This window comes from Halichoeres trimaculatus, unplaced genomic scaffold, assembly GCF_033239565.1.
Source record: "Halichoeres trimaculatus isolate MK-OKI-2021-1 unplaced genomic scaffold, fHalTri1.1 fHalTri1_scaffold_1, whole genome shotgun sequence".
In the NCBI taxonomy this organism is placed as follows: Eukaryota; Metazoa; Chordata; class Actinopteri; order Labriformes; family Labridae; genus Halichoeres; species Halichoeres trimaculatus.
In genome coordinates this window covers 7,727,495-7,739,899 of record NW_027437179.1, presented here as the reverse complement: position 1 = coordinate 7,739,899, position 12,405 = coordinate 7,727,495, and the positions used below count along the sequence as shown (strand labels likewise).

The window sequence follows — 12,405 nt, the reverse complement described above, 5'->3', positions numbered from 1 at the left end:
AAAACCTTAAAATCAAGGTTAACCTAAAGATGTTTTAAAATAAATCTCCTGTTCATTCCTTGTTATGATCCTGACAGGGCGGGAAAATTCCGATCCGCTGGACGGCACCAGAAGCCATTGCGTACAGGAAGTTCTCCTCATCCAGCGACGTGTGGAGCTACGGAGTGGTCATGTGGGAGGTGATGTCCTACGGGGAGCGGCCATACTGGAACCTCACAAACAGAGACGTGAGTGCTTTTTGTTAAATACAACCCAGCCTGTGAATTCATCAAATACATCTCTCCTGACTCCTGTTTTCTGCTCTGTCAGGTGATCAAATCAGTGGAGGAGGGCTACCGGCTGCCCGCTCCTATGGGCTGCCCCGGCGCTCTACACACACTCATGCTGGACTGCTGGCAGAAGGATCGCAACGAGAGGCCGCGCTTCTGCCAGATAGTCACTGTTCTTGACAAGCTAATCCGCAACCCAGAGAACCTGAAGTCTATGGACACGCTCTGCAGGTGGGTGGGCTGCTGAATAGATCCATATTTGCTGAAAGGCAACATGGGTGCATTGTGTCACATGCCGAGGAGTCTTTTGATTTAATTTGGCGCGACAGTTCGCCAACATTTAATCAAATATTGGTTCATGTGATTAGCGGATTAAGCTGCAAATCAAAGCTAGACGCCGCCTGCGAGAGGCTGAGGAGATGATCTCCTGGACAATGTATGGTGACAGACAGTTAGGCTCCTTAGCAACTGTCCTGGTGTGGGAGGCAGAGTAAATCCAATCAGATCCAGCTGCTTTCCAACATGCGCACAGTGGGATAAAGTAGCAGCCCAAAGTTTCCCTCAAAGTTCTTCCAGTAGATGAAGGGAGCGGTCGCGTCCATTTTTCCGATAAGCTCATCTCTGATAGACGCGCTGTGCGTTAAGTTAAAGCCCAGCTGCGGTATTGACATTGATCCGCAGTGAATCCAGCAGCAGGATTGAGAGGACACCCGAGCTGGAGCCGGACCTGCGTAAATTGCTCTGTTCGGATCGCAGGTCCTACAGAGTCAGCGGTGCATGACACCCAGCTTCTGAGTGTGAGGTGAGAGGAGGAGGAGGAGGAGGAGTGTGAAGGATTTTCCCCTGTATTAATCTAGCCAAAGCAGCAGTCCTGCAACCACAGCATCCCCCTCTTCTCTATCATTTTAACTGCTATTGATTTCCTGCCTCTGCTACTAACGCATCTCAAAGCCCCCCCTTCCCCGGCCGCTCTGCCTCCTGCTCACTTTTTGACTCCTTTTCCTCTCTCGGACTCCCTTCCACTAATCTTTCTGTCTTCCCATTCATCTTCCTCTCTTTCTCTCTGTATCTATGGTCATCCGTCTCCCCCTCGGACGCAGTTTAAGCAGTCCTCCACTGATGGAGAGAGCTATCCCAGACTTCAGTAGCTGTAACTCAGTAAACGAGTGGCTGGACACCATAAAGATGGGCCGCTACAAGGACCACTTTGCAGCAGGGGGGTACCACACTCTGGGACATATCATAAGCATGAACCAAGGGTAAGTACAGGCCATGATGGAGGGTGAGAGGTGGAGGTGATCTGTCAGCTGGTAACCTGTGGGCTCTGTAGGCTTAAAGACCCTGTAGAGCCAGAAACACTCTGGATTTGATTAGTTAGACTGAAGCTTTATCATAGTTTAAAAGTTCCAGTAAATCTTCACAGAGGAGATAAAACCAGTTCGTTCACTCTTGTTTCTCAGCGCTCCTCTTTACTGTTAATTATCACCTCAACAGCTCCATCTAATGAGACCTTTCCTATTTTTTTTGTGGGGAAAAAATGATTAAACAAAATACAAGACAACAGATATGTCTATCCTGATACAATATCAGTGATAAGATGACAGTTTTTATTTTTAACCCACACCCTTGCCCCACCCACCCCCACCTCCCAAGGAAGGAAAAATAAAATGAAATAAAATAAAAAATAAAAAAAAGAAAGGGAATGAAAAGAAAAGAAAGACAAAATACAAATAAAATATGGGGGAAAAATATATGAAATCTAAGAGGATAAAAAGAAAGAAAAAAAAATTTTTAATGAGACCCTTCCACTGAACATACAAGGACCCTCCTACAATGCTTCATTAATGTTACCTTTGATGGCCATTACACACTACGTGACTACTTCTTTATAACATAAAGTTCATAGCATAGGTCTATGTTGAAAGTTATCTACAAAAGCCTTGAGTAAACATCTCTGTTGTCCTGTGTCGATGGTTTTGGTTAACTTGAGAGGTCAGCTTCACATCGGCTAACTACTTCTGTTGACAGATTTGAAAGAAACAAACATGTAGATATATAAAGGAAAATGAAAACTCACTAATTGAGCACAGCCTGTAGAATCATGGTTTGTTGCAGCCTTGTGTTAAAGTCTAGTCAATCAACATGACCAGCCAGTAGTTTTGTTTTCCAGATCAGCAGCTCCTATAGAAGGGTTTGGAAACTCTTGGGGAGTCGTAAATCCCAAATCTAAAACTATTTAAAAGTGAACATTTCATCAGTTATGTTAAAATCCTAAATAGGGTTAAATTTTATATAAAAACAACCCAAACAGTTTGTTCTGTTTTACGCCTTTGCTGCCCCAAGACTCCAAAGGGTGACCGAACCAGAATGACAACGGTATCAGAGGTGGCAGATTCATAAATGAAACATAGCAATATGTGCACTAACATTTTTTTTTCAAGCAATCAGTCAAATGAGGTCTATTAGGTCCTTTTTTGGCACTGATATGTGGCTCCAAATATCATCATCAGCCCCCTTACTAATCGGTATCAGCACTGTCGGCCCTGAAAAACCATACCGGTCTATCTGCAGTCCCTGGTCTCAGCGCCAGTATTTTAGGGGTGTTGACAATCATTGCTCTCGATCACATGAGGCCCATTTGTCAAAACAGGTTTAGTGAAGTTTGTTAACCCCAGAAAGTTTCTTTCTGTTTTTAACATGTTTGATGTAGAAATACGATTTCATTTCCAGATAAATTCATAAGGCCTGATTTTTATTTTTATTTTTTGGTTATGGATCTTTTTATACACTACGGTCAAATATAACATGGATAACTCAGATACAATAAGCAATGGGTGAACCCGTCAAAACTAAACATGGTGTATGATTAGACATAGAACAGCCAAACAAAAGGAACATTAAAAAAAAAAAAAAAAAACAGGAATAATATTACAAAGGTGACACAAAATCAATGCAGAAAAACATTGATTAGAAAAAGAAGTAATTACATTATGCTGTATACATTTTTTATGGTAATTTTTTTTTTTTTTTTTTTCTCCTGTCGTTTTTCTGTACTGTACAAGTGGTGACACGAACAAAGGAAAAGCATTTTAAAACCCCAACTGGATGTTTTATAATTTTCAGATAACCTGTTGGAGGGATACATTTGTTTCTTACATTCTTTTGTGAAGCCTGACATCACCAACAACACCAATCCTGCTTCAAGCAGATTTGTTTTTCCTCTTTTAATATTTTTTTCACAGCTGCTTCCCTGTTAGCTTTTCTCTACCAGGATTTCACTTTAATGGACGGCAGTATAGGAGGAGGAGAAGGAGTATATAAACAGTGTTTGGATGTTTGTTTGCTTCGATCTTGTCCAAACAAAGACAGTCAACCTCATTGCAAACACAACATTAACACAACGTCATCCTTTAGGTAGAACATTTGGTGAGTTTTAAGTGTGTATGTGATTATGGCTGATGGCAAATGTGTATTGAGTGCTTTGAACTCATATGTAACAATAAATCCATTACTGTGAAGACAAGGATTGGTTAGTAGAATTATGTTTGCTACAGCCCTCATCACTTAACATTGTTCACTTCTCCTCAGCTTCAGGCATCCTTCATGAATAACACTCAACTTTTTAATGTCTGTACAGAGCAGAAAGAAATAAAAAAACACTTGACATTGAAGACAGGGAAAGATTTGTGTTCATGGTTAAGGTGTCTCCTCTAAGTGGCTCATGTAAAACTGACAAAGCTTTTAAATACTCATAGTTTGTTTTGTTTGATTTACAGCTTTATTTAACTATCTAGAAGAACGTTTGGAGTGTTGTTGGAATGATTTTTGAATCATCACTTTCAGGTGCAAATGGCATGAAGTGGTGTTAAAAGTCTGTGGTCAGTTCATCACATTTAAACTTCCCTAAATAATAATTCTAATGCACCCTTTGCAGGCCTGTCCAACAACAATCATAACACGGTGGTGATGGTTTAGAGGCAATTTAACAACAAACAATTTATAAAGGGACAGTGGTGTTTAAGATGACATATTGTCAGCCTGTGTGCTCTTCACCTAAAAGTGTGACCATTTCTGGTTTTGTGTCCGTCATAATGTTCAGGAAGCGAAGAAAACTGAACCAAAAAGCAAGCACAAAGAGCAGACAGGCAGATGCAACGATATGAAATGTTTCATGACAGAAACAAAGCTCAGAAACAGGAAAATGGTTGGCAGACAGCTGAGTAAAACAGATCCAGGAAGAAAAGAATCAAAACCCAGGGTTGAAGAACAAACAGCACAGAAAACAAACACAATGAACTGGCACGGTACAGAGGAAACCGTCCAACAATATGCTGAGGAACAAACAAGAGAAATGAATGACAGGTGTGAGGAGTCCAGGAGTACCAAACTGTGAGGCCAATCATACTGCAGGGAAACACAAACAAAGACATGACACACGAGGGGCAAATACTCCAAAATCACTGTGTCTGAAGATGGCGAAATATACGTACTGTGTTTGAATCTTCCTTTGAGCGAGAGCAGCATGTTGATATCACAGACTGATCTGAAGAATTTGGAAGTAAAGACAAGAACGGCAGCAGAAATTTTTTAAACTCATTTTATAAAGTAAATGATTCATTCTGACCACTCAGAGTGTTTGCAAAAGCTTCCATTTATTTAGATTAACCTACACGTGCATGATACAGCTGTTAAACTTACACCTGATAAATTATTTAGATTCAATAACCACAGAAAAGTTGAAGTCAAGGAAATGTTGAAAGATTAAATACTTTAGCTTCAACGGTAGGGTCTGCAGGAGTTTTTGGTTCATGTTGATATAATAATCACAATATTTAAACTGGGCTCCTCCTCCTTGGCTCAGTGCCAGCAGCAGCGCACACCCACTGCTTCTGACTGTGACTACGTGAACACACTCACTAGCCCATCAACCACCTGTAGCACCACCCGTTTCTATGTGGGAGAGACTCAAGAGCCGTGCACCTGACTTAGCATGTTAGCACAAGCTAATCACGGGTATTTAAAACATACGTGGTTAGCAGAATGCTAACTCACGTCACTTCCACATTTTATATCTCAGGCTGTCATGACACTCCTTTGCGTGAACTGTGTTAATGTTTTGTTTTGTTTTTTTCTTGTCTTGTTATTTTTATTTTATTTCATTTTCCTTACATTTCACATTTAAATTTCTATATTTGTTCTTTATATTATTATATTTTTAAACATTTTTTTAATCTATCTATACTGTTGAAAGAGAAGAAACAGTATTTCCAGTTTTTCTTTGATTCCTTCTATATATACATAGAAAATTGACAAGTGCTCTCCAAGTGCCTGGAAGCAAGTGAAGGTCGAATCAAGCTACACCCTCATTTAGCAAAAAGCTTTATCTGTGTGGCGTTTCATTTTACTTTGGTTGTGTTTTTCTACCTCTGTGCTGTGTCTGCTATCATAGCTGCTCTGATTAGCTTCCACTCGCGATCATTAACTCCCAAAGCTAGTTGTGCTGGGTGCACTCTGTGATTGACTGAGGTAACCATGTTTACTCTCCACCCAGAAAAGTCCTGATACAACCAAAACATCAGCACACAGCAGGGTTGCCAGATGTATAAAAATTATCATAATTGTATGATTATTTGGTGCTTTGTACTATGTATGATCAAGAATCCCCAAAAAAGATAATCCATATGATTATTTGACTATTACGCAAATGTGTTGTTTAAATTGGCCTGTCTGGGTCAGTAAGACATTTGTTTGTGAACCCCAAAGGTATCTTTTACCACGTGATGTTACCATACAGTCTTAGTTGGTTTAGGTTTGAGCTATGAGTGACGTTTGTCTCAGAAAAGCAAGACAGATACCAATCACACTCAGTCAGGAAGCCGACAGCGGGAGAGGACAGTGGTGATGAATGAGAGGCAATGAGGAGGGCTTTGGAAAAGGACAAAGTTAGCAACATCTTCACCAAAATCATGGAAAGAAAACCCAATTTTGATGGATAGTTGAGAGACGTTGCAGACTCTGGGTCTGACAGTGGAGCTTTCTGTTGGTGTCGTAACACAGAGCTGGTGGCCAAATTACAGTCCTGAAAAACACTCAACACATTTTGAGTCTTTTGTATGATAATTCTACATTTCCCATCTGACAACACTGACATACAGCAGAGGGGGTCAAGACAAACACAGACACTGACACACATGTACAGAGGCCCATATGTGACAATTGAGCAGTATTATTCCTGTAAAAGTTGACTTTTTTTTTTTTAGAAAAATCCTGCAGACTCTACCTTTAAGAACAATTTTACCTTACAGTTCAGCTTTCTACTCAGAAAAAATATTCAAATATGTTATCAAAATAAAGTTTAAAAATCTGGGTTGTATTGATATTTATTTTAGGATTGGTCATTTATTGAAGAATTTTATTGTTTGCTGGAAACATTTGTTTTCTGTTTCAATAAATCTGTTTAAGTATCAGATTTAAACTAAAAGATTATGAAGCCCAACACAGATGTTGGTTGTATTCAGCTTTGCTTTCCTGTGTGTTGCATTCAGGGACATCCAGAGGCTCGGAGTGACGCTGATGGGCCACCAGAAGAAAATCATGACCAGCGTGCAGCTGATGAGGGCACAGGTACTCAACAAGAGCGTGCCATCCGTGCACGTATAACTCCAATGCTGAGGTTTCTGTCTGCTGAAATCAAAAACAAGGCTTCTGTAAGGTGGAGAGGGACTCTGTGGACTTTACGACGATCTGTTAAAAAGGAAAGTGAATTTATGGGAACTTTACAAGACTTTTTCCTCAAGAAATTGAAGAGCAAAGGTGAAAGGTTTTAACTATGGAGCAAGCAAACGTGACTTTAATGGGACAAGTCCAACCTTTCATTTGTTTCTTACCCGATTACATTTTCTGAGTTTAATGTCTTATTTTGACATGGAAAGACTGCCTTAATTACCACAAATTACTTTAATTTTATTGTCTACAAAGAGAAGATAATTTATCAATCATGAGTTTATCAGAGAAATATGATTTAGTGATCCGGGCAATAGCAAGAGTACACGGAGTGAGCTTTCAGGGTGGGGGTGGGAGTGTTTCCAGTTCTCGCCTTTCCCACCGCTACAGCTCGAGGACGACGACGCCCCGAACGAGGCTCCAGCCAGACAAAGTGGAAACAAGTGGAATAGGGCTCACCCGAGTTGCCAGATCATCTCCACAGCGGAGAAGACCTTTTTCACCCACGGCTATTAATACCAACAACAGGCACAGCTCTCCGCCGTCCAACCTTGATGAATGATCCCAGGAGAGCCCTGGAGCCCTCTGCCCGGTTCGAAGCCGCGCGGCGCACAACTGCTGTACTTTGGAAGACGTGTATGATTCAGTTACAGTGCACTTTATTCTACAATCTCTCTGTGTTCGAGAGGCTTTCCTGTTGTGTCACAAATCCTCCTCTCAACCACAACTGGAGCCACAACGTTAAAGATAAAAATGTTTGAAAATTTAAATCTCCAGTGTGAAAACCGAGACAGAGACGACCTTTATTTAATAGAGTAAGCAGCTTGCTCATGAGATTCCTCCCCAATGTTTCTTTGCAGTTGCAGTAAATCAAACAAAAGTATATTTCCGCTACACAGAACACACATTAGAATAGGCATTCAAATGCTCCTCCAAATATTGTATTTACTTCTACATCTGGTTCATTTTTAATATATATATCTGAGGTTTGACCTCTTGTTTCACATTAATTTAAAATGCCGTGCAATTTTAATAATGCATCCCAAACCTCTGACACATATATAAAGTATATTTGATTTGCACTTCAGTTACTGCAAACCTGAAGGTTGAAAGTTTACTTTTATAGAGCAGCAGATTGATACATTATTCTTAGATTAGGAGACTGTTTCTCATCTTGTGACTCCAGTTTTCTATTTACAGTGAGTTACATCATGAAAGTTAACTTCAAGCTAGTGAAGAACATGAGACGTAAAAAAAAAAAAAAAGGCCTGAAAGAAGCAAGTACACCAGAGGACCCTGACTCTTTTTGATTTTCTTACAACCTTCTTTTCTTTCTCTGATTCAGATACATTTTAAACTACTGAAAAAATCTATATATTTTATAAATAATAATGTGTTACAAAGTAGTAGCAGGCTCCAGGGGTTTTCTTAATGACTTTCACATTAAGAAGAGAATTTTTATGTAGTTTCGTGACTCATTCTCAAGGTGGATTTGGAACATCAGATATCTCACGACTAGGTCTGAAATGACTCATAGTCGACAGCGACGTCAATTAACACTCTGTTTTCATTAGCGTAGGAGCTAGCATGTGTTCATTTAAATAGAGCAGCTGCTATTTACAGGCAACGTCATGCTGACTACTGCATTAGCAAGTGTGTAAGCAATGTGAGGACCACAAGAGGAGATATTTGTACTTCCTGAGCAGTTTACCTGCTTAGTGCTGCTAAGATAATTCAATACATTTTTTCCTTTAAATAAATGGATTGTCAAAATAATTTAAAAAATCTGTAAAAAGAGACAAAAATATGACGAAGGGTTACAGCCATGTAAAAAAATAACGATATAAAAGTATGTTTACAAAATTAATCTCATAAGTTTACGAGAATAAAGTCATAAATTTAATTCTATAACTAGAGGCTATCAAGAGAGCGCTTGTAGGGTAAGCCTTTTGCACTGCAAAAACTGAAATCTCATTAAGTGTTTTTGTCTTATTTTTTTAGTAGAAATTTCTTTTGAGACGTATAATGACCCACATTCAACTGACCAGTCCAAAAAATTGTCTTGTGTCAACTCTTGGCACAAAGACAAAAATGAGGTCTTACTTGCTTGTAACAAGAAAAAAAATGAATCTGCCAATGGGACAAGAAAAAAGTAACTTAAATTAAGACATCATTCAAGTTTCAAGCACATTTTTTGAGCAAGTTTTTCTCTTGTTCCATGGGCAGATTTTTTTTTTTTTTTTTTTTTTTTACTTTTTACAACCAATTCAGATTTCATTTTTGTCTTTAAACAACTTGAAATAAGATTTTTTTTGGGGGGACTGACCAGTTAAATGTGGCTCATATAGAATAAAATAAGACAATTTTTACTTAAAATAAGACAAAAACACTTGTTGAGTTTATTTATTCATTTATTTTTTGCAGTATAATGACCTTGGAGCATCTTGTGAAGATACACTTGAGTATAGGTTTCACAAATAATCAATCAACTTTAATTTGTAGAGCCCTTTACAACACACAAGATGACCAGAGTGCTTTCCATTAAAATCAACAACATCAGGACACAACTTCAATATCAAATTCAATATCAATTAAAGTGGCAAGAACAAATAGGTTTTAAGTCTGGACTTAAAAAGCCCAAAGTCAGTAGTGGTGCATATTTCTGGGGGTAGCTTATTCCAAAGCCTGGGCCCATTGACTGTGAAGGTCTGATCACCCCAGTGTTGAGTCCTTGTTCTGGGGACTTCCAGCGTGAGCTGGTTTGAGGACCGTAAGGCCCTAGTGGGGTTCAACCATAAGACGTTATTGAACCTTTTCACACGTCAGCATCATTACAATAAGTATAATTATAGCTTAGATATCGCCAAGAAACTGGGGCTTTGTTAAGAACTTTAGTGAAGTTAGAAAGATATTCACAGATTCGGCTTTCCCTGATCAATAACTCATCTGTGGAACATTGCTTTTACAAATCAACACCTTTCTCCAATCACAGCAAGGTAGCCTGTAGCCCACAGACGTATTTTCCTCAAAGCGAGCCGTCCTCGGCGCTGAGGAACTTGCGTTGTCCTCTATGGTGAGCCGGCTCTTGTTTGAATTATATGTCTGAAAATTGCAGGACCGTTAAAATATGATACTATGACATTAAATAACTGTACCCTGCAGAGGTGTACCTTCGAAATCGTTTTACACTTGTGTGATCTCACGTTTTTCATACTACCTTTCTTAGATCTTCTGATAGCCTTTAGCTGTGGACTTGGACAGTGAGTTTATTCTTGTAAATTTAACACTTTTTTTGTGAATTTACTTCTTTTTTTGTAACATGGCCCTAATCCTTGTCATACAAAAGACATATTTGAGCTGAATTTTGCTTCAATGCTAAGTATTTTTTGTTTAGAATGATTGTGCAACAACAGGCCACAGCTCTCACTGATTAACTTCTCTGTTGTGACCGACATCGAGCCCAGAAACCGTGTTAAATCTGAAAGAGGACCAGGACTTGTTTTCATGAGTCCTAAAATCGCCCATGACTTAACCTGTTGTACAAAAAGTCTAAGTCACAAGATTTCCCTTAAGTGTTAATCCTAAAAATCCTTAACTAGTAACTTGAAAAACTATAATCGGCATCTTTTTTTACCTTTCAACATAATTGAGATGTATATTAATCCACTTTCCCCAAGCTGTGGATTTTTTTGCCCGGTATAAAGCTGGGAATGGTATAATCCCTGAAAGCCCTCTTATTCTCTTGGCATTTATGAAAAACTTGGTGCAGAAGCTTGTGTAGCTCACTGGATGTTATGAAAAACAACATCAGCACTTATTTCATTCAGCGCTATAATCCTGAACCCCAGAGAGCAGAAATGATCTCATCATTTGTTCGAATGCTGGGAATACAAAGTACAAATAAGCTACACAGACTGTAAAATAAAGTGTTACTTCTGATTAGATGTGATGACACTGTTCGCCTCAGCGTTGGTGAAAGTGAAGAAGAACATGTAAGTAGAATGTCTGTATCTAAACGCTTGCTAAAGTACATCATCAGCCCTGATTTCTCCCCCCTCTGTGCCATCAGGAGAATGTCTTTTTCTTGTGCACCTCGCTCGGTTTTCCTCTAGATGATTGATGTCAGTTTTTATTAGAGAAGAGCCTCATCATCTCCTGAATCTGTATCATAGTGGCATTTCACTGCTGGTTTCAAAGATCTTTCTTTTTCTTTAGGATGCTTTTGAAGACACTGGACTTGAACTGAAAACCCATATTTTATAAAGTTAGCATATGTTTTTGCTAGATGAATTGATTTATAATGTATACAGCAAGTTCAGTCACTGAAGGGAAGAAAAAACAACAACTACGTCCGGATTTATTCACATGTCGTTATTTATTCATACTCATTTGTTTTCCAGATAATACAACTCGGAGAGGTTTTATTACAGTTGATGAATCATCCTTGTTGCTAATGATAAATGTGCAAACTGTCCATAAATACACAATAAAGGAACGTTTGTCTGTGTGTGACTGCAACAGTGATTTCAGACTCTTTCTAGTTTCTACCATTCAGAGCTCATCCCTTCATGGAGGCCAACCCTGAAATAAATGTGAGTTTTCACCGTGCACACTATGTTTGTGAACAAATGACTCAGTTTGCAGCTCATGAACAGGAACGTGAGCGCTGTTCACTCTGGAGAAAGTGAACCACTCACAACTTTGCTTTGTGGCAGCCAAAGTCAGATTAACAACACCTGTTCTGCATGGCTATTGTTGTTGGTAATACACATGTAGTTAGAGCAAAAGCCAGCTGTTCTTATCATTGAAGTGAATTTAAAGGAGCTGTGAGGAGTTTGAAAGTAATCTTGAAAAAGTCTCCCTTCTAGATATATGCCTGATAGTAATCCACACAAGGAGATTATTAGAACCAGTATTTCTGGTTACGGGTTATTTTAAAATGCTGCTTCTAAGCTTCCAGGTGGGCCAACTAGGACCAGATTTATTTACGACAAGTCTAGGTCTCTGTGATACACCACATTGGCTGATGAAGCTCCGTCGAGAAAAGAGAAAAATAACAGAGATCAGTATTTTTCTCTGCTGAAAACGGTTTCTGTGATTAATTTTGTAGTGATGATGGACACTGGAGCCTAACTGTCAGACAGAACAAGGACAGAAGAGCAGAAGAAAGATAAACAAGGAAGAGATACAGCCCGAGCTAAAGGCTAATTAGCCGAACTGCCAGCTGCTCTAAATATAAATTAGACAATATACAAACCGACAGTGTTTACTTGTTGTTATGTTAGCCTACAGATACATCAGAGCAACAGTCTAACATATAGCCAGCTGCTATGTTTGCTTAATGTCACGTTTCAAACAATAGCACTACGTATCTGTACTAATAAATACCTTATTTCAGCGCGTCGTATCCAGT

General features: G+C 39.1%; 1 protein-coding gene across 6 annotated transcripts in view; it reads left to right on the top strand.

The window, feature by feature from the left end:
* epha8 (eph receptor A8) overlaps window positions 1–11,501 on the top strand; it is a 185,594-nt gene extending 174,093 nt beyond the window's left edge. For 5 of the 6 annotated variants that reach the window (XM_074678989.1, XM_074678970.1, XM_074678999.1 and 2 more), the window contains exons 17-20: window positions 78–227; window positions 310–500; window positions 1,370–1,528; window positions 6,815–11,501. In XM_074678989.1, the coding sequence (XP_074535090.1) occupies window positions 78–227; window positions 310–500; window positions 1,370–1,528; window positions 6,815–6,929 (615 nt within the window). In that variant the 3' untranslated portion in view covers window positions 6,930–11,501. The remainder of the gene's footprint in view (window positions 1–77; window positions 228–309; window positions 501–1,369; window positions 1,529–6,814) is intronic. The other variant, XM_074679007.1, reaches the window with a different exon arrangement.
* Window positions 11,502–12,405: the final 904 nt, after the last annotated feature.